Genomic DNA, 23,192 nt, shown 5'->3' on the forward strand with positions numbered 1-23,192 from the left:
AAAATATTGCTTTGGACTTTCTCAAATCTGTCCTTGTGAAAAGTCAAGATAGGTAGCAAATTACAACTGGATAATGTGGCTCAATTTCAATGAAAATGCCTAACATTTGTTGCTGTCCTTTTCTGTGAATTATTAAAGAACAAATACAAGTATTAAGGCGATGATTGCTCAGGACAGGAAAACATCTGCTGTGTTAACAGCTGTTCTGCCAACACATGTTTAGTATTATTTTCCCAAGTGGGCTTGGCTTCTTCAGGTCTCTGCTGGATTAGCTAAGCTTCAGTGGAGACAAACAGCTAACACACACATGCGCACACACACACACACACACACACACGCACGCACACACACACAACCACACAGACAGACTCACAGCCCTTCGATGTAGACAGCCAGACAGAGTACGTTGGGAGTATGTGCTGAACTTGAATGACATTCACATAAATGTTAAATAAAGAAAGGTTAAAAAGAGAACGCACCCGAATATACATCCTCATTGACTTAACTTTCTGTCACAGAAAACCATCGCAACCAACATTTTCTATGACATTTAACAAAGGGTATGTAATTAAAGCTTTGTTTGGCTACCTGCTAAAAAACACACAATATGGGAGAAACACACCGTATAGACCACAATGTTCAGATGCATGTAATTTTCAGCAAACAGTAAGTGCATGGATGCAAATGCAGAGGCAAACGATATGCAAAAATGTGTGGGAAAAAAAAATCTCTGTCTGAGGAAGTTACCTGAGGTTGGTGTTCTGGCTGTCCATGGCCCCTCGGGATCCATTTGAAGTTGGGCTGCTGGAGGGAGAAGGGCATAAGAAAAGAAAAGTGGGTGAATGACAGAAAAAGGGATTGCAGAGGAACATCGGGGACAGAATGAAAAAGAAGAGACAGGACAAAAAAAGTATAGGAGAGACAAAAATGACAAGCAGCAGAAGAGGAAACAGGCGAAAGGGGAAATGGTACAAAAACAATACAGGTTTTACAGTGAAAGCCAAACAATAATCACATCTTCATTGACTGTTTTACTGAAACTATTGCTACTGGTGAGTTCATTTTATTATTCTATTTAATAGATGAGATCATTTTTAATGACAAAGTCATGGCAATGGTCCACGCGTGGCCAAAGTGAAGGGAATATTTCTTTACTTACTTGAGAACAAGGTGGAGGTTTGCAGAGAGTCGGGGGTCCGTGAATTGCGTCGTTCGATTGTTATGGTCGACGAAGTAGACACGGCCGGTTGCTGTGTTTCTGATCTCCCAGCCTGGTGGCAGGGGGCCAAGCTCTTCACAGTTCACGTTGCTTAAGTCCCTAAATAACCATTAAAAAGGATCAGCGACAGTGGGATAAATACATTTTTTATGTTTTTAGTGTTTTGTATTAAAGAAAATATTCATGATACATAAAGAACAAGCTCGCTGACCAAACAGCACCACAAATTAGTAGGAATTTGACGGAATTCAATGACAAACATTTTTCCTACCATAGGTTACTGATTGTTATATTGACAAACCAAAAATGTTATAACTACTGGACTCACTCAACTGTTGTCAAAGTTGCTAAATCGAACAACAATTTTTTTTAAATTCCAGGAGAAAAAAAGGCTCTCATATGCAATACTGTGAGTTCCAAACTGGCTTCATTCATTTAGTTTTTTAATTTGTGAGATACTCACTAATACACTAAACTGGACTAATACCAACGTAAAAGTATAACAATTAAGAAAAGGCACGATTTAATCTATTGTCCTTGTACCAGAGTATATCATTGACCGGTTTGCTTTGGTATTGGCTGTTAATACATTATGTATTATGATGAAGATGCTTGAAGAACTACATTTTAGTTGCAGGCAAATACAAAGAAAAATTATAAATTATAATTATTAAATTTATTAGAACTGAACAATTTGATTCTATTGAACTTTATTTTCTAAAATTAATAATCATCTATTTGCACTGACTGTAAATTAGAATTGGCATCAATCATGACAGACCTGATGTCTGTTGCCCGATGTATTTATTGTGGTATTCTGTTCCCATATCTGCTCAAACTAGTTAAGTAAGTTTGATAATCTATTAATCAGTTTTGTGATTGCTTTGAGGCAGAACACAAAGCACCCTCCTTGCTGAACTCGCCAAAACACAGCGACGTGTGCCAAAAAAAATTCCAAACCAAAAGGTCGCTACCGCGAGTTGAATTTTTTTTTTTGTGACATATGTTTCATCTTTGCAAGCATCAATGCAAATGTAATGCAATGGGAATTACTACATTATCTGGTGAAATAGCTAATGGGCTAATAAAAGTTGGTGAAAGAGTACAATTGTATTTATTGGGCCATGATGTAGTCAGACAAGGTAGTCTTCCAGCCCAGACTCAGCTCATTAGTTTAGTTAACTCTTTCTTCATCCTGTTTCTCTTACATTTTAAACATCATTAAATGTCATTAAAATCGATATTAGGGCTCATCCTACTGAGCTGAGTTCGCTTTGTTGCTTTCAACTTTGTATATATGTCACGGTGTAAATAAGACCTTTAGTCATTATTATTTAGAAAATGAAAAAATATAGCAACAATACTCATTAATTAGATTAAAATATGCAAAAAAAGAATTATTTAAACAAAAGTTACCTGGGAACTCGTGGGTCATGCCAAGTACTAACTCCAGTCTGTGTGTGTAGGAAGTAGACCTGCCCCTGCTGAGTTGTTCTTTGCTCTAAAAAAGAAAGAGCAGGGATTAAAATATTGAAAAATAAATCAAAATATGACGGCGACTGTTGAGTAGGGCGGAAATATATGTTTTGCTCTGCTAAGAAAAACAAAAATTGTAGGAGTGTGTATAAAAGAGTCTTTTTGAAATGAATGTGACAGAGACACGAAGGCCACGTTGTTGACGTCAGAGTTTTAATGTGGGTGCTAATGTAACCAGTTCCTGTCTTTGGTGAATATGGAATTTAAAATGTGAGGAATGGTCTGCAATATGTCTTGTACTGTTTTAGTTCTAATTTGTTGGTTGCCATTACATCTAAAGGATATTATATGTGCCTAGAGACATCCAGCCCTCACTTATAAATGGCAATAAACATTCTTAACAAAACCAGAAATCCAATTTGCTGTAAATACATATAACCCTGGGCACAAAGAGGCAAAACAGGGTTATTTTCAATATGTATGTAGCTCATGGATGAATGGACGTGAATTCTGGCGCTCAGTGTATGTGCTGCATAGGAATGAGTGTGTCAATTAACCACAAATCCATCACTGCCCCTCACCCCAACTTCCTACTGGCACAATTAATTTCCTACCCACCTATCCCTCTTTCCACCTCAACACATTCCCTCTCTTTCCCTCACCACACCCAGCAGTTCAGAGGGTTCAGTGTTGGAAGAAAGCCCACTAGTTGTTGAACATTAGTGATTCACTTTTCCTGACCTCAGCCGGTCTCAGACACAGCGGGACATTTCAAAGGTGGCAGACTTCCAGGACTGCCACTCAAAATCATCGGCATACGGTTGCACACAAATTATTTGATTTTTTTTTTAAAGTTTATTTCATTATACTTTATAATCCCTTGCGGGAAATTCCTCTCTGCGTTTAACCCATCACGGATGAGCCATGAGCAGTTGGCAGCCACTTAGCGGCGGCAGGAGAGACGTTCAGCTTTCAATGTCTTGCTCGACAACACTTCCGCGGGCGAGAAGTGCGGGAATCGAACCAGGAATGTTCGATTCCAAGGATCACCGCTCTAACCCTGCTGAGCCACGTCAGCCCTGTTATAATCTATATCGTAGATTGTGCAGATGCAGATATCGTTGGCTGGATAAGTCGGTTTGAAAAAAAAAAAATCAAACTTGCAAATGTTGGAAGATGATAGTTGTACGTCTGGATTATTCCCCAAAAATGTTTGAATCCTGTAAGTAAAGGTGACTCGATGAATTAAAGAGAGAGCAATACCCATTGGTGCCGTCAATGAGCTAACCATTCCCACCCAAGGGGAAGAGAGGAGTTAGTACATGATCAGATGGAATGGAGGAGTGGTGTGCAAGTGAATGACAACCAGGACAAAGCAGTGAGAAAAAGAAAGTGAAGAGAATAAAAATCTTTTGAAATGGAAAAACATGACCGAACGTGTTAGGTCTCAATAAAATGTAATGCATTTAAGCATCCTATGAAGGTAAGTAAACCAAAAATAAGGATATGTGTAATGTGATGAGGATATATGTAAAAGCTGTTTTGGGTTGGTGATGTGTTCACAGGGGTAAATCACAACTCCTGCATTGGTTGAGAGAATTTGAGTTTTGCATTGCATGAGCAAATGTCTTGCTTCTTACACGTGCAATTATGACGTTGCATTACATTTTGTAAGTCACGTGGGCTGTTCGTTCATATACTTTATCACTAATAAAATTTAAGTATATCGTTAAATCAATATTTTAGCCCAACTTGAGTACCAAACTAAATGTATATTTGACATTTTCCACTTGGAAGAATTAAACTATGAATGTTAATTAAAAAAGGGCAGGGAAGCAGCCCAATGATGGATGCAAAAACTGCTTGGCAAATTATAAATCTATATGGCGCCATTTTAAATCATTGATGGTAATGACAGGGTTGGTATGAAGCATATAAGATTAACAATAAAAATATTTGTATAAATATGCATCTTTTGATTATCAAATATTTAAAGTTGTGATGAACTTCTACATAACTTATGTCCACTGGTGCAACAGAGCACAAGAATGCAGATGGTCAATTCATCAGCTACTGAAAAACAACCCGCTAAAGCCCTATTGCTTTCACACCATCCTCTCCAAAAGCCTATTTTCTTCCGTTATTGCCCAAGTTTCAGGTGCCTTTAAGGGGGGAGCACCCATTGACGAGAAGCACTTTCCCAAGTTTCTTTCGCAACCAAAAAAGGTCTCATATGGAAAAATTTCTCAGCATGCAAAGTCTTGAGCGTGATGGTTTAATAACGTCACAGGCCGATTAAGAGTGAGATGGGTGACAATTTAACTGGCTGTTTCAGTTACCATGTAGAATTTTATACACCCTTGTGGGGACAAAAGCAGAGAATCCCCAAATAGTAACGGGATACGAATTGACACACTGGTCACCTTCATTTCCCAGACCTTTCGGCACTCAAAATAAGGAGAGCTTACGAATGACAATATCAGAATGCCTTTTCTGATTTATAGGTTGAAATCGAAATTGAAATTGGACTAAGACTGAAACCTGTTTGGCTCGTAAGTTGACGAAGGTATGTCTGTGCGCGTACCGTAACCCTCGGGCAAGTCAGGCGGCGTGTGCAGGTGTGTTCGACTCATGTAATTTCTGTGTCGCTGCGATCGAACCCGCCTCTCCTGAAGCCGTTGTTCACCAGGTGGCGCACTGGCCTCTGCCCCATTAACTGGTGTCATCACCGGTGTGTTCTCATCCACTACACAGCTGAGTGGACGCCCTGAGGGGCTGGAGTATTCCGAAGCTGGCCTGGAAAAAGAAAAGGGAGTTCACATGCAGACTGCGGTTTAGAGGAAAGTGTTCAAATTTTATTCCAGTTTTTCAGCACGAATGAAGGCGAAAGCAGCAGATCCTAGCGACATGAATATTTATTACTTGTATTAGTATACTATGTATTAAAAAGAGCACCATTTGTTTTCATTCCAAAGAGTTACAAGTCCAGTTGACTTTGTGAAAGGAGTGGTAAGGAGCCAGACTTTTTGTTCTCATAGACAGTATGAAACTTACATTAGTTTTGAAGGTTTTCAAAACATTTCTATGAGTGGGATATGGTAGATGTCGATTTAGATATTGATGAATTACATTTTTTGCAACTGTTGGGGGGGAAAAAATGTTGGACCCGGAACTTGAGAAAAAGAGTTAAATTTTACGGTCATGGTCAAGAATATTGTTATATGAAGGATCATGGGTTGCAAAGCTGCAAACAGAAAGTTCCTCATAATCCTCCAGTCATATGTTTAGTGTGTTTGTGTGCTACTTAAGAGCAGGACGTTGAAAGTAGATATAAGATAAGCAAACACAAACACAGACAGGCCGGCTTACTGACACTTACTGCATGTCTCTTACAAGTCTGACTGCTGTCTGGCTTTCCAGAGTTACTGACGCCTTGGCTATCTTAAAACGTGGACCCCTGTCTGTCAACCCATAACCCCCCTTTTCCTCAACACAGTACCTCCCTCTCATTTCCGCTTCCTCCTCCCAAACTCATTCACTTATGTAGAACATCTACCTCCATTCCCTCCCCGAAAAAGTTCTCACTTCTATTTAGCTGATTACATTCATTTTCTTCATGAGAAAGTCATGAGCACAGCCTATTGAGTTTAGAGAGAAGGAAATCTGTTAGGAGCCAGAAAGATTTTGAACATTCTTTTATTCAGCTTTTATAATTTTCAGCTATTTGTATTCGTTTATACATGAGCAGGACTTGCAAATGGTATTTACTACAGTTGCCACTGAATATTCAGGGCTCTCTCCACTTCCAATCTTAAAAACTATACTTCCTTTCAACTCACCTGATCCTATTTACTAAATCACTCCGCCGCCTCTTCCAACATATCATCTTTCACCTCCTCCTGTGTTCCACAACTTAACCTTTTCTTTCCGAATTCCTGTCTTCTCTCACTCCACTATGCTGCCTGGGGACCACTACAAATGTTGTAGTAAGACTGGCGGAGGAGGTAGTATATTTGTTTACTTACTCCCTTGAGGGCTCTACTGATATGGGTCAAGAAGGAAGGCGACAGTTGTTCCTGTAGGATCAGGGGCCAAGTAAAACCTGGCTGGCTGGCTGGCTGGCTTATATGGTCATTTGTGTATTGTGGTAGAGTACGAAGGTTGAGAAAATTACCCCCTAGCTGTTCTTGCCAAAAGTCAAGTCTCTTGTGCATGAAATCCGCATAATTGTTGTCCTACAGGGAGGAAGTGTTGCATAAAATTTGTCTCACTTTTGGTATTTCCATCACGCTTACCATTAAAGGCGCAGGGACAATTGAGACAATATTAAAAATCAAAAATCAGAAACATGGAGAACATTTTTTATCTAGTATCTTGAGTACACTTTCTATTAAATGTATTTGGCTGTGCATACGATTGTCAGAATGGCCAATGGGTAGATCCCCCCTGGTACCCGAAAAAACTGTAGAGGTTACAAGTCTGCAAGTCTGTCCCCTTAATTTTGGGTCTGAGAAAATGAAAACCTTGTTCACAATTGAAGTCGAGCTTGTGTGCAGTTCTACCTGGTAGGCCTCTCCCATTGTGTTGTACGTGTGATGTGATTCAGGTATTGTATTCTTCCGGAGGCGGTCCTTCTTTCTTCCCATCTGTTTAATATCCAAATTAAAATAGGTCAATAAAAATCATCCATTTCACTCGCAACACATTCAGCAATGACAGTATTTGAGGTGAAACCAAAAGTAAAGACCAGAATATTCTCGCACATATTCTATTCTGAAACGTTCAAGGAGAAGTCAATGAGACAGCAATACATACATAATAAAGTCACAAATATAGAATCAAGGACATAAGGATACACATCTAAAGATATCACAACTTAGCCTAATTCCTACCTTTAAACTATTTTTCCTTTTTTAGTCATAAAATTTGAATTTCTTACAGTGTTTAATCCATGAAGTTTCAGAGAGGCGAAGGCTTCTGACAAGAATCAAAGAAATAAGAGGATAGTTAATGATGTAGGAGATCTGTAAATATACCAACCCATCAGGTAAGTCATTGTCAAACAGCCGACTGCAGTCCACCACTGGTCCCCCGGTGCCAATTCGATCCCTGGACTGAAGACTTACTATGTGGTTACAAGATAAGGAAGACAATAGATCACACACTTCTTCCAAGAAATTTGCCAATATGCAAAAGGCTTGTGTTTTTTTGTTTTTTTTTTTCACAAAAGGTCTTTCTGTTTATCCCCTACAGGCATGTGTATTTTAGTGAAACTCACACTGCTTAAAAACAAATGCAGTCTTATCCTTTTTGTCCTCTGACATATACACGGGGGGATAGAAAAGAAACCAAAGAGAATCTGGATACAACAAATAGAAAATAACCATGACTTTGAGAATTCGGCTATGTGGATAATCAAATATTAGAAATAACTACGAGTTTGTTTTTTGACCACTCATTTGTCTCGCACAAATTTGAGGACGTCTAAGTCGACCTCAAGGTAATTTTTTCGAGCATGTTTTGTTCACCACTGCAATATGTTTCGACAAGCTTCGTTGTTGGCTGAAGTTTAGTGCAACAAAGTCTGGAAGTACTTTGTGGAACCTGAAAGAAAACTGAGAAGAGTAAAATAAGCCAAATCCAGCTAAGCTATCAGAGCACTAGTCAACATGTGATTTACGCATAAGATTTCACTGACAAAATAAACTGAATTGCAGCAGCACCCAAGTGTGGCAGCTTTCACCACGGCTGTGATTCCAACCCATGAGGGGTTCCACAAGAGACACAGCCTCTGAGATTTGTGGAGGATCTCCAGTTATTAATCAGCTATTAGTGTGCTCGTGGAATACAATCACAAACCACATCATAAATACTGAGCTAGTACCAATATAAACATTAAATGATGTGACTACTACGATAATATGTTCTTTTGAAACTATCCTTTGTCATAATGTAACCGATCCAAAGTATCTGTTTTGTTTTTGTTGGATTGGGTGAGTGTGAAATGCAGGCCAATTCTATTTACTTTAAGTTACAGGCAGCACGGTTTTGAAGTTGTGAAGGACACACTAAGAATAATATGTGACTGTACTGATTTTTATCATTCACACAAGCTATATTGTGGTAAATGTTATTCTTGTTGTAAGATGGGTTCCAAAATAGATTTGCTCAAACAATTAATTGCTCTCATGACGAGCTATTCAAACAACCTATCATTTTAGGAATATAAGAATTGTGTCCAACCGAAACAAGTGTATCTGACTGAATTGGTTCAAACTTTGTTAAAAAAAAAATTTGTATTTAGTTATATTTTCATTTTGACTTACTTTTCGAGAATTAAGATGGGGGGAAGAATGAAACTGATTTAATTTAGAAAAAAAAAATAATAATAAAATAATAAATAGATATTTTCCACAAAGGCAACTACTGGGGAGAGATTCAGAAAGTATCTTCTTACAGTTCCCCTTACAACCTTTCACGGTGTAACCTGAAATGATGATTTGTCTTGAGGATAGGGGATCAAGTAATTCCGATAACGTATGTATAGCTTTCTTTTTGCTGACACACAGGATGGAAACCAAAAGTAAAGACAAGCTGTCTGTTTCTTACCTACTATTTGTCCTCTGACAGTATCATTGTCATTGGGGCCGAGCTTGTTCAGGTCAAGTCTCTGATCTACAGGAAAATACAATACATTGAAAATCACATACAATGTCAGAGGGTTTTTTTTTTTTTTTTTTTATTCAATCACAAAGTAAAGCACTGCATCAGAGAACCACAGGGGGGGCTGTGTGTGTTCATGTGGGTGTGTTGATTCGGGTACCAGTGAGAGGATCCCGCTTGGACAGCTTGAGCGATCGATCCTTACAATGGATTATAGTTCAGTGAGGGAAAAGTACAAAGACGGTCACATCTGTATAGTCACATGTTGTTACTATGGACATGTTATTTTATTTGCCAATACATGTCCCTGCTGAATTGACACAACGATGGTGAATAAGATAAACCAAACTGAAGACTTTTTCCGTTAGTAATAAAAAGTATTGCCTTGCACAAGGAAATTGAAACAAGTAACACATCAAATAACAGCCCAGCCTTGTGTGTAGGCTGTTAATCCATTTACAGTACATGTCATCCAACGTAGTCACGCAAAACTCCAATCCCAGATATAGGAAGAGAGACTTGGGTTCATCTCTGGATAACAGGGATCACAAATAAAGATAAACATTCCACTCAGTGGCCAATTTAGTCACTTCAACTAACCACACTACAGGTCTGTGGGAGGAAGCCACAAAAGTTGGAAATGCCCCACACCCATACACTTTGCTTTTTGCATGAAAACACTGAGAATGGGAAGAAGATAAGAGACAAATGCTAAACAAAGAGATGCTCAAGGGGCTCAGTGCATTGAAACTTATCTGAAAGTTAAGCTATATTTTTTATGTCTTTGGTCCGCTATATGATTTTTTTGTGCATGTGATATGGTGCATCTGTACGGACTAAGTAGATCTAACCAACACTATAGCCTGTTTCCAGACTTGTGTGCAAGCATCTGTTCCGGATAAGTGTCTAGACTAAACAAGGACGTCTAAGCCTTACATGGCTTGAATAGTAAGCAGATTTTTCTCTTAAATAGGAGGGGAATGGAGAAATGGTGCACTTAAACCACAGGCCCTCATTGCATCATTCTTTAAGGCTATTAAACAAGCTTGTGTCTATGTGCATGTTACATCCGCACACGTAAGGTGGGTGCTGAACAGCACTGTCACTGTGTGGAATTATTACATTTTTGTATGTCCTTTCATCAAATACACACAACTCTATTTGTTATTTGTTATTCTATTTGTTAATGCGAACATACTATATACAGCCGGATCACCCTGACTGACATCACAAAACATAATGAGCTGTTAGACAATTCTGTAAGTAGTACACACAAATCATCCGTATGAGATATTTTGGATAATCATCAGTAAGGCAAAGGCGAGAGTTATGTGTCTGTTGTGCCACAGGAAGTGGAGTTAAGCGCCAGACAGACTTGTAGTAAATACAAAACGAATCACACTGTGTCTCACTTTGGTTTGAAACAGTGTGCATGTGTCTGTAAAAAGCAAAGTAGTTTGGGTCTAAGATTCTGTTTGTACTGGCTGACAAAGTGAGCTATGGGTATGAAAACTGCTTCTAGGAATCATGGGACTTCCAGTAAGGTTTTGCTCTTCGTTTAATGTCTGCCTGTTTGTGCATCTTGGTGAACCACAGAATGAACACTGTTCGGGACTCTTGGGGCACACAAGACAAGGACAATGGATTTATGTGAAAATTAGTGTCCAGTAATAGGTCATGATTCGTTTGGCGGGGGTAAAGTATAATTTTTACCATGCTGGCTAAACACAGAGACAAGTCTGGAGCCTGAATACAGACTATAATGTCTTTCTCTGAAAATTGGGACCAAATCTAACAGCTTGTCCTTTGACACCAAGTAAGGTAGAATATGGCACCAGGCTGCCATGGTTATAAAAGACTCTATTGTGGCAAGACTTGTGCTATTGAGGTTCATGGTGGATTACAAGATAGACTTTATAAGCCAAAACTGCTGTTAAGAGTATTGACTATAGTTTTTGGGAGTATAGTTAGACCATATTCTTGGAAATATTTGGGTTGACATGTTGGAAACTGCTGCTGTTTTCCTACGGAGAATAGGACTGTGCTGTTTGAGTTAAACAAAAAAAAACTGTCCCCTAGAAGATATCCCAAATCATTACTAAGGACAATGGTCAGGGGGGGGTACAAGTACACAATTATGAATAGGTATTGGCAAAATGTTAGGTAAACTTATTCTGATCCCCTCATTATTGTAAATCAACTATGTTCCCTTTTATATACTGTATCCTAACTGTTATAAGGAGTGATTTTTTCCTTTCTAAATGTATGGACTGAAATTGATTTTCAATTTCAAAGCCAGGACAAATTACAAATAAATACTTTCATTCCCCCACTGTTTTCATTCTAATATCATAAAAATGGATGACTATAGCTTCCTTAAATTCCAGGAATAACCAACAAAATATAGTGTAAAGCACCCTTCATGCTTGCTTTTATGCTTTTGGATTGAAAATTCGGAATGGCTGGACAACATTTAGTTGCGAAAATCATATTCAAAGAGTTCCACAAAATATGTGAGTAAAAATAATTTCATATGAATATGAAACATAATTTTTGCGCAGCCAATTCAGTATTCACACATATTGTGTCAAATGGACCAAAAAAAAAAGAGAAAGAAAAACACTGCTTTCATTCTAATATGTATAATGATCTTTCTAAAGAAAAAATTATCTACACTGCATTCAATGGGTCAACTGTCAGTAATTCATTTTACGGTAAATTTGATTTATCTAAAAAAACAGAAATAAATTGACCGGTTGTCAAGATAATTTTCATCCAAACACTTCAATGAGGATAACAGCCTCATTGGATAACACAAGAGACTTTCAAAGCAAATACATCCATACAGAGACATAATGGAGTGTGACTGTAGATCTGATGAAAACAAGGACACAACTAGATACATTAAAAAGGGTGAATCTAATTCACTGTGGTAGTTCTGGTACATGTCTTGAAGTCTGTGTGAAGAAGGGCTGGGAGTTGGATTGAAAGGGGGGCGAGTGAGTGGAAGGAATGTTAATTTGACAGTACCGACTACAGTTAAGTGTATGTGTCGGTATCAACTCCCTGGTTATGCCAACAAAGCAGACATAACTAAAATGGTATGATGTAGACTTTTTTTGTTAACAGTTAGAAACTATGAAAAATTGAAGTATCAATTGGAGAGTGACTGTCTCTGTCAAAACATTGTGTATTCAGTCATCAGCATTATGTTCTCCCCCTTTTTGGAACAGAATCCAAACATTGACACAAGATACACATGCACGGCTATATTTTCCAGGAAAAATTTGGTTTCCTTAACAGAGACATTTAAGCTATTCTATATTAAGCAGTACCAATGTTGTATTATGAGGGAAGGTGCGTTCCTATGACAAAATATCTACAGCGGTCACATTTTTGAAATTTGTTGTTTGAAGGAGTACACTGGGAATGATTGCAAAAATTTTATAGCAGTAAAGGCCTCGAGTAGCAGCATACTGCCACAGTTGCACTTCTGAGTCTGTTACACAAGTATCATCAGTTTTCTAAATAAGACACTGCAGCAGCCAAATAAACCAAGGTACAGGGAAGACAGTAAACCTGGTTCCCAGCCATGAAATATGTCTCTGTTACTGGAGACACTACGTCTGGTCCACGCATTTGTCTGTGTTACTGTGTACCGATGGATATGTGCAGCATATGTGAAGAGAGGCTGGCTGTGTCGTGGCCTCTGTCCAATCTCTGTCTCACATCCCGATCATGCTTCACTGAAAACCAGACTGGCACCTCAGGGGAAGCCATGGAATGGCATGAATGAATGGAAGCAGAGCTCATTCACTTGTGTTCATTGACTGTTCATACAAAGGAAGAACACAATTTTGTAACCGTATACATGTACTTACAGCCAGTATCTTTAAGTCTGTTGATGGCATTGGACAGGAGGCGGACGCAACCTAGAAAACCAGCTCCTTGCTTTTTGTGGATCTTCTTATGGTTCCAAACACTTATAGTGATTGAATCAGCCTTTCCAATGTAGCTATGAGAAATATATCAGAGGAAAAAAAAAAAAAAAATCACAATACAGCCAAAGGCATGGGTAGGAAACCAATAACATAATAACATACAGAATTTTACATGGGCACTTTATTCAGTGAAAAGTTGATAGTATAGACATTAACCCAAATCATTAGCGAAATATCCTTGAAAAATAGCTGAATGAAATGAGCAAAAAAAAAAAAAAGAAATACTACTCAGGCATTAATAAAAAAAAAGGGTAGATTAGCAGATTTGAAAATGCATTTTGATTTACCAGCATACACGCAAGCATTATAGATATGATACTTGGACTAAAAAGAAATTACTAACGCCAAGAATCTCTGTAAGAGTCCAATGACTTATGTTTCAGCCTAAAATTTCGTCAGAATGCAACTACTAAGGCTAGTACCTTAGTTCTGCTTTTGTCCAGGAATTTGTGATAATATTATATATGTGATATATCAAAGTCTCATTCCAGCTGCTTAAGTTTGTTTCCAAAACAATTAATTGAAAGTAGGTCAAATTAAATAGTACAGAAGCGCTGATAAAACAAGTAGAGAAAAGGTCTTAAAAGAATTATTTGTCAAACAGCTTTCTGAAGGTGGGCTCATACATAACTTTAGAAAATTTGGGATGATCGGATGAGCAGAACGATTTTACAAAACATTTCCTCCTGATCCCAAATAAAAATCCAAAATGCATGAGGCTATGTGCTCCCGTGTTTTAGGTCGGTCACAGGATTTTGGTTGCTATTCTGCAAATTGTCCCTCGGAGAACATCATTGTGTTCTAAATTTAATCTCTCGCTCCTCTCTTCTCACAGTGGTGTTGGGAGATTAGCACGGGAATGTGATCCAGGGGTATACATGTATCAAACCATCTTGGAGTGAATGTGAGAAAAAAATGAGGTCACAGGTACTAAAAAATATTGTTTCTCTCTACTACACAATACTGGATGACAATGCAGCCTCAGGGCGGCACAGGCCAGGGTCTCCCTGAGCCGGTCTCAAGCCTGGATAAATGCAGAGGGTTGCGTCAGGAAGGGCATCCGGTGTGAGACGTTTGCCAAAACCAAACATGCGAATCAAACCCAATAATCTCATACCGGATCAGTCGAGGCCCAGATAACAACGACCTACAGCGTACCGGTGGAAAGTGAGCTAATGTGGGTTGAAGGAGAGGAAGAGGGCGTGTTTGGATGCAGAGAGAGAGAAGAGTAAAGGCAAGAGTCTGGGACTGAGAGTAGGGACTTTGAATATCAGCTATGACAGGAAAAGCTAGAGTTGGTCGACAAGATGCGGAGGAGGAAGGTGGATATACTATGTGTCCAGGAGACCAGGGGGAAAGGTAGTAAGGCTAGAAGCAGGTTTTCAGTTGTATTATCATGGTACTGACAGGAATAGATGGAGTAGGAGTTATTTTCAAGGATAAGTTGGTTAGGTATGTTCTGAAGGTGATAAGAACGTCAGATAGACTTATAAGTCTGAAACTGGAAAATGAAGGTGTGATGTTCAATGTTGTTTGTGGCTATGCCCAACAAGTGGAATGTAAGTTCGAGGAGAAGGAGAAGTTCTGGAATGATTTAGATAAAGTGATGCAGAAAATACCCAGAGATGAGAGAGTACAGACTTCAGTGAACATTTTGGTGCAGGCAATAGAGGGGATGAAGAAGTGATGGACAGATTTGGTATCCAGGATTGGAACACAGAGGGAGAGATGGTGGTAGATTTTGCAAAAAGGATGGAAGTGGCTGTGGTGAACACTTTTTTCCAGAAAGACAGGAACATAGGGTAACTTATAAGAGCTGAGATAGGAGCACCCAGGTAGACTACATCTTGTATAGACAAGGTGACCTGAAAGAGATCAGTGACTACAAAGTAGTTGTAGGTGAGTGTAGCCAAACAGCATAGAATGGTGGTTTGTAGGATGACTCTGGTGACAAGGAAGATCAAGAGAACAATAGCAGAGCAGAGGACAAAGTGGTGGAAGCTAAAAAGGGAGAAGTGTTGCATGGTTTTCAGGGAGGCGTTGAGAAAGGCTCTGGGTGTTCAGGGAGAGCTTCCAGATGACTGGACAACAGCAGCTAATGTTATCAGGGAGACAGGTAGGAGAATACATGGTGTATCATCTGGAAAGACAATAGATAAGGAGACTTGGTGGTGGAATTAGGAAGTGCAGAAGTATATACAGAGAAAGCAGTTGGCAAAGACAAAGTGGGACACTGAGGAGACTGTAGAGAACAGATAGAGTATAGGGAGATACAGCGTAAGGTAAAGATAGAGGTAGCAAAGGCAGAACAAAGGGTATACAATTACTTGTATGCTTGGTTGGACAGTAAGGAGAGACAGAATTATCTATACAGGTTGATGAAACAGAGAGATAAAGAGGGAAAAGGATGTACAACAGGTCCAGGATAGGGAAAGAGGGAAACGTATTGACAGATGCTAGGAGCGAAGATCTCATGCATGAGGGGCAAGGGTAGAAGAGGGGACTATTGTAGACCACAAAGTAGCGGAGATTAGTAAAAGTGAAGTGAGGAAGGCATTGAAGAGGATGAAGAGTGGAAAGGCAGCTGTTCCTGGCGATATACCTATGGCGGTATGGAAGTGTCAAGGAGAGGAAGTGGTAGAGTTTCTGGCTAGATTATTCAGCAGGATCTTAGAGAGTGAGAAGATGTCTGAGGAATGGAAACGAAGTGTGATGGTACCCATTATTAAGAATAAGGGGGATATGCAGAATTGCGGCAACTATAGAGGGATAAAGTAGATGAGCCATACAATGAACTTATGGGAAAGAGTAGTGGAAGCTAGACTGAAAGCAGAAGAGCATTTGTGAGCAGCAGTATGGCTTCATGCCTAGAAAGAGTACTACAGATGCAGTATTTGCTTTGAGAATGCTAATAAAGAAGTACAGAGAAGGTCAGACAAAGCTGCATTGCATTTTTGTAGACCTAGAAAAAGCTTATGACAGGGTTCCAAGAGGGGAACTCTGGTATTGTATGAGGAAGTCTGGAGTGGCAGAGAAGTATGTTAGACTGGTGCAGGACATGTATGCTAGCTGTGAGACAGTGGTGAGGTGTGCTGTAGGGGTAACAGAGAAGTTCAAGGTGTAGGTGGGACACCATCCGGGATCAACTCTGAGCCCCTTCTTGTTTGCAGTGGTGATGGACAGGCTGACAGATGAAGGATGAGCTCATGGTCGATGGAGACAGGAATCTCCATGGACAATGATACCATGGATACCATACGGGGGGTGGAGATCAAGGAGTTGGAGAATTTCATGTACTTAGAGACATCAGACCAGAGCATAGAGAGTGTGGAAAAGAGGTAAAGAAACTGGTCCAAGGAGCTTGGAATGGGTGGAGAAAAGTGTCAGGGGTACTATGCGATAGAAGGCTATCAACCTGAATGAAAGGAAAGGTGTAGAAGACAGTGGTGAGACCAGTGATGCTGTACGGCCTAGAAACAGTTACAATGACGAAAAGACAAAGAGGCAGAGCTGGATGTTTCAGAGATGAAGATGCTATGGTTCTCTTTGGGAGTGACCAGGATGGATAGGATCAGGAATGAATCTATCAGAGAAACAGCACATGTTAAATGTATTGGAGAGAAGGTCAGAGAAGCCAGACTGAGACGGTTCGGTCATGTGCAAAGGAAGGATAGTGAATATATTGGTAGACGGATGCTTGGGGCTGCCAGGCAGGAGGTCTAGAGGAAGACCAAAGAGAAGATTTATGAACATAGTAAGAGGATATGAAGATAGTTGGTGTGAGAGAGGAGGATGTAGAGAATAGGGTTAGATGGAGAAGGCTGATTCACTGTGGCGACCCCGGAAGGGAGAAGCCGAAAGGAGAAGAAGACGCAAAACTGAATGACAAACCGTTTCACATAACCACTTCCAGTGAAATCTAATCTTTATATTGAGCTGTAGTAGGGAAGTAAAAGATTAAAATGTTAAAATAAGGACAATGCACATAAAGTCTTTTCTACTTTCCCCGTTCTACTATTTTGAATTGTATAGTTTTCCATATAGAGATTTAGTAAATGTAACATCCTTTAAGGTCCCATGACCCATGTCGAACTATGAACTTTCAACGTGCTCTTGAACCTGAAATGGCCCATAAGAAAGAAGTCTTGTCACCATGATGGCTTGAAACTTGAATTAGTCCTCAACAAAAAAGGTAATAGAAGTAAAACACCACCTCGTCTGATACTTCATTAGGTGGTTACACAAACAACAAAAATAAGGATTAGTGGCTCAGGAGTACAGAGGGGTCAAAATCAGATGAGTGTTCCGGACTCTGTACTAAATTTAGATCAAAAGGATTGTTTCTCACAGAAAAAAAACAATCTCACTGTGAAATCACAAAGTAAAAAATGATATATATATACATATACATATTTCTTTTTCCTATTTCAAACTCTAGGTTAAACAGCTCTGCCTTTAAAATGATAAAACTTAAGCTAATTTATGTAGGTTAAGGGCACATTGGACCAGTCATCTTCTTTTCCCTTAAGGTTTTACTAACTTCATGGATATAATAAACCTACAAATTATAGATATTACCACACTACAGCTGACAACTTCACAACAAGCTCAAAACTGACAGATACAACCAGAAAAATCTTTCCCCTTTACAAAACCAAGAGCAAACAATTAGTATTCTGTTATACTCATCTAAGACAGGAATGAATAAGAAAGAAATGTTCTCTCAGTAAAGATCGATAATTAGACTGTAACATTTTTAATTATGTTGTAGGTGTGTGTGCCATATAAATTACTAGGGCTGGTGATATATGAGATGTGGTGAGCGCAGTGAACTTGGAAACCACTGCCAATGAATTTTCCGTATGGATGGCCACGAGCAGTTTAAAGTCTCAGTACATTAATGCACCTAGTACATTACTGGGTAGAAATAATATTCCAATAAGCAAGAATGTTGGAACAATGTAAGGATTACAGGATTTTTGTCTTTACTTTGCTTTGCTTTAAATATGTATGTAGCTTTTTAAGCAGATGTGGGAGGGGATAGATGTGACAATAACAAGAGCAATATAAAGAAATGTATTATAAACACAAGCACGGGGAGGACAGTTCCAAAGCTATACCTCTGTAAGGTTATCAACAGATGACATTTGCAAAAAATCGTTGACACAGTTAAAATATGTTGACTCAAAGTTAAAAACAAATCTTTATCTATTACGCCTATGGGGATTTATGAATTTAGGATAAATGAATAGTTGGATCCAAAGCACTATCTAGGAGATGTAGTAATAAACACCACCTTATAAAGCTGGAAGCTGGATATGGGGGTGTGGTGAACTGGAAATCCACCAAGCCCACACTCCATCTGCTTTCTGTGGCATGTTAGCCATTTCCTGAATCAGAGGAAGAGGCCAGGGGTCGCTGGCAGGGAATACACTCCTCTGAGAGGGTGAGGATCCAGAAGGGGGTAGGAAATTATGTAAAAAAAGGGAGGGGATCTGTGGTTGATATTAACAGGGTTGAAGCAGCATTGGGATTCTGGCAAGTGGTCACAACATTCGACAGTAATCTGTAGATGTAGGAAGACAGTTTCCGTCTTCCAAAACACAAAATTACTAATAAGTGGCTCTTCTGATCGCTTAAATATTTCTATCACAATTGCGGTTTCCACTAAATCATTTTTCTATTCAGAATTTAGTGAGTAATTTTAGGTAGGCAACGCATTGAGACACTTATTCTTCTCCGCATTTTAACTTTATAACATTATTCTCCCTCAGTGTCGGCAGAATATCATTCATTCCTGCTTGTGTCTTCCTTCAATCTCCTCCATTGCTTATTTCCCCCTCTTGTACAGAGCAATGATTTCTCTTAGTCCTTTGACTATTGCTTTTTCTCCTCATCTCTCTACACTGCTTAGATCTGGTTGCCAGTGGGTCCTGTGAGTCCTTTAGGGTGATCACTGCTTGTAACAGCCTGTCAACACAGACCTTAATACAGAGAACATTCACAACTCAGCTCCTCCTTCCACTAACTCATGCACATAGTTTCATGAAGGCACATGTGGAGTGTAATGGTCATTTCATGCCAGTGTTGGCTGATCCTCAGCCTCTGAGGCCATCAAAGAATACCTTGACAACAGTTCTTAACTATACTGAGCAAAACCGTAATTGTTTTCTAATGTTTCGTTTTGTTCTTTTTTTTTACCATTGCCAATATTAGTTAAGATCATTCTTTAAGATTTAAAAAAAAGCTGATATTATATATATATATATATGAGAGCGATGGGGAAAAAATATAAATCGAATAGGTTGTCAAAACAGAGAAAGATGACCATGCAAATTCAAAACTAAGTCCGACAAACACATACCGTAACTAAGTAATTCTGAGCAAAATACTTTAGAAAATGAAACACAATGGATAGTTTGCAATTGTAGAAATTCCTACATTTTGTTATTACTTCCAAAATGTCTTATAGGAATATGTCTTTGGTCCTAAATGTGGCGTGAAAGGTCCACAATCTCAAGTCTTCGGAATTTTTTTCCCATGTAATACAGCTGCAAAAGGTTAACAGATTTCAGCACGCAGAAAATATGTGACTTCAATCGACATTCCTCACATACTTGTCATAGTCGTGTTTCATTATTAATACTCTCTGTACTGTTTCAACTTTGAGGTGGCCTGTGACCTCATTCAAATCCATTTCAGCCACAATGCATTTTTTTGCTAATGAGAAATAAAAGGTTACAGCACTCCAGCTTACAGATCATAATGTTGATTCCATTTAGGGTCCAATGTATTTCTCACAGTATCTGTTGAATGGCATTGTCCCGAGCCATCCACCACAACTTTGGCAAAAGGATCGGGCAACCCTGTTAAACCAAAGCAGAGGAGATAAAGAGAAGTAAAGATATCTTGTTAGCAGCTGTACAAATCACAAACATGCCTGTTGTGGGAAGATTGACAGATGACTTGGGTCAAGCATTTGCTTATTGGTTATGGCTGACAGCATTCATAGAAAATTATGCCGGCAAATGCAGAACTCTTCCCAATGGTCTCCATCTAAAGTTTGAAAAATAACACGTACCATTTATTACAAGTCTGGTTTTTGATTTCACTATACCTGCTCCTGTTAAATTCTTCAGAGCAACTGAGTTATGAGTAAAATGCTGTTAAATATCAGGCAGCGTTGCATTGGTACAACTAGGCTAACCACAGTGTACTGTGAGCGAAAACAACTTTTGATCAATTCAATTGCTGTTTGAAGCACAACTTTCTTTTATATGAATCCTGCAAAGGCATAAGAAGAAGCCGAAGAAGATGTTACATTTTTCATAATAAAAGGCAGAGTATCATTATCCCCTCCGGGTAGTGGAATCCCTTCCACACTTGAAATAATTGCTGTTGATTAAGGTTATTATTTGTGTGATCACCTACTATCACCTATTACATCATCATCTATTTGAAATCTGATAAGGGACTTTTTTACACTTCTCCACGTTACCTTGCAGGCCTGTATCAGTCCAAAATATCTGGCCACTGATACTTCATGCAGCCCAAACCTGTTCTGTTGCCCTATTGCTTTCCTGGGAATTCCCTCTGCCATTGTGTGTTGGTGCTGTCATCTGAAAATTATATGCCTATTATTATTCTATCCATGACTACTGTTTCAAAGAAAACCCTCCAACAAGCTAAAAAAAAAACCAAACCTACTACTGTTGGCATTAATTGCATTATTGACAACTACAGTAATAAAGTTTCTACTTTGATTACAGTTAACAACAAGGCACAATGCAAATAATATGTCCTATCTAATAAGCTCAAGTAGATCATTTAAAATTGAGTGCTTACATAATTTGCCTGATTTTTACAATACCCAAGAGATAGGTTGTTGGGGGAGTTGTATTGTGTGCCAGGCCTCTATGCAAGTAAAATACATAGACAATTTCCGAAAGGACTTACTTTACAGTACGATTTAAAACACCAACAGTGCTGACAAAGCCCATTCCAATACACATGCCATGAAGTATAACAGGAATTGCAACCCATCAGAAAAAGGCTCTACTTACGGAAGAAGTCTTTCTTTGCCAGATTCTTTGCACACAGAACTAGAAGAGAAGAAATAAAATTATGTTTCCAAAATTCATGAATAGATGTGCACAGAAGATAATGAAATGAGCCATAAACATATCAGACCACATTAGATGTTCACATAGAATTACTTTTGTCACTTTATAGGCTTTTGCTTGTCTGTTATATGTGATTTGGATAAATTTTCAAAATAAATTTATTTTTGACATCATTCAGAAATAAAAAACGCTTTTGAGAATAAATATGATAATGCCTCTAAGTCTAAAAATATTAGACTTCACTAGCCGTCCTGTTTTTTTAAACTGTCATTTTATTGTCAATTATTCAAATGAAGTGATCTACTTACAGTAAATGTTATTTTCTGTAATTGTGAAACAATACATTAGTCTGAATAAATTGGTTGTCACTCGAAACTTTTCAGCATAAATTTCTTCATAAAGCTTGAAAACTGGGAGCATATTGAATATTTTCACTTCAGAAAGGTTTTAAAAATATATATATATATATATTTTAAAATACTGCAATCTCAAATAATTTTGTATGCAGATGTAGAGGGAAAACAGAAGTTAGAAATGCCGGGCTAAATATCAGTTGTTTAGTTTGCCTATTGAAAACTGACTGGCTGCCAGTGTGCCAATTCTACGACATAAACTATAGGAACAAATTTGCAAACTTCAAGTCGTGGTCAGACACTGTGGACTACTTGCAGATTTTGAGGAGCAATGGCCAAATCTACATCCGATTATAATAAATATACATCTCTAAGTATTTTTTTATACTGAACGATGTTTTGCAACTGTACAGGTGACCTACAAACTGACACAATTTATTCATTTTCCCCCACTGAAAGGGATTTGTAGGTTAGATGAAGAGACGTTAGCAGAAAAGCTAATGTGGGTTTAGTCTGTGGGTTTTGAGTAGCATATCAGGCTACTGTCTGGCTCAGAGTGACTGTCTGCCTTTGTAAAGAGAGCACAAGTTATTTACAGAGCAGATGTGTATGCTTTAAGGGAAAAAATGCTATTTCATTTCAAACGGGCTTAAGATAATTACTACTGTCTTATTGCTTACATATTAGTTTGTCCATCTGCACTGCCCCATTACAGACCAGAAGATTCAGTTTAGTAGTTTCTCCTCATTAAACGCTGAGCTGACAAGCACTCTTTCCGTTACGGGGCAAGTCTCTCGGGTGTTTTTGTCAAAGACGGACAACAATCGGTTTTAATGGAGACAAAGAAGTGAAGAGCTGACGAGACACTTCGCTTTCAAATGTGTTTAAACACACAGAATTAGAAAACGAGTGACATATGACCTAAATGTATATGAAGTTAGACATTTCCCACTCCATCGGATTCGTCCATCATTACACACAATGATGAAAAACGTAGAATACTATCGAGCACTTGAATTATTATTGTTTTTATTATTTGTATAAGGTCAGTAATTCTATTTCATAACAGACACACATCTGTTACCTGCCTGACCCAATTTCACTGTCATATTGTTCCACCCAGGGAGTTTGACAGAGCCTCTCTAATTTCATTTAATATGTAAAATACAGCCAGGGCTGCCCTTTGTCACAGATTCTGTTCATTACTTTCATGGACAGAATTTCTAGGCGCAGCCAGGGCGTCGAAGGGATCCGGTTTGGTGGCAACAGGATCGAGTCTCTGCTTTTTGCAGACTCTGTGCCAGTCTGTCGTGGTGAAGAGGGAGCTGAGCCAAAAGGCGAAGCTCTCAATTTACCG

At 38.8% G+C, this 23,192-nt stretch overlaps 1 protein-coding gene across 4 annotated transcripts in view; it reads right to left on the reverse strand.

Annotated features, from left to right (window-relative positions):
- The window catches only part of LOC147228088 (E3 ubiquitin-protein ligase SMURF2-like), a 69,470-nt gene that overhangs the window by 25,064 nt on the left and 21,214 nt on the right, over positions 1-23,192 (reverse strand). For 3 of the 4 annotated variants that reach the window (XM_086156306.1, XM_086156305.1, XM_086156303.1), the window contains 10 exons: positions 21,423-21,461; positions 20,117-20,225; positions 13,240-13,373; positions 9,305-9,370; positions 7,736-7,820; positions 7,258-7,341; positions 5,280-5,491; positions 2,636-2,720; positions 1,160-1,318; positions 748-804 (listed from right to left, as the gene is read on the reverse strand). In XM_086156306.1, the coding sequence (XP_086012432.1) occupies positions 748-804; positions 1,160-1,318; positions 2,636-2,720; positions 5,280-5,491; positions 7,258-7,341; positions 7,736-7,820; positions 9,305-9,370; positions 13,240-13,373; positions 20,117-20,225; positions 21,423-21,461 (1,030 nt within the window). The remainder of the gene's footprint in view (positions 1-747; positions 805-1,159; positions 1,319-2,635; positions 2,721-5,279; positions 5,492-7,257; positions 7,342-7,735; positions 7,821-9,304; positions 9,371-13,239; positions 13,374-20,116; positions 20,226-21,422; positions 21,462-23,192) is intronic. The other variant, XM_086156307.1, reaches the window with a different exon arrangement.

Source organism: Fistularia commersonii, chromosome 12 (genome assembly GCF_037954325.1).
Source record: "Fistularia commersonii isolate RoL2024-O1a breed Wild chromosome 12, RoL_Fcom_v1.0, whole genome shotgun sequence".
NCBI classification, from domain to species: Eukaryota; Metazoa; Chordata; class Actinopteri; order Syngnathiformes; family Fistulariidae; genus Fistularia; species Fistularia commersonii.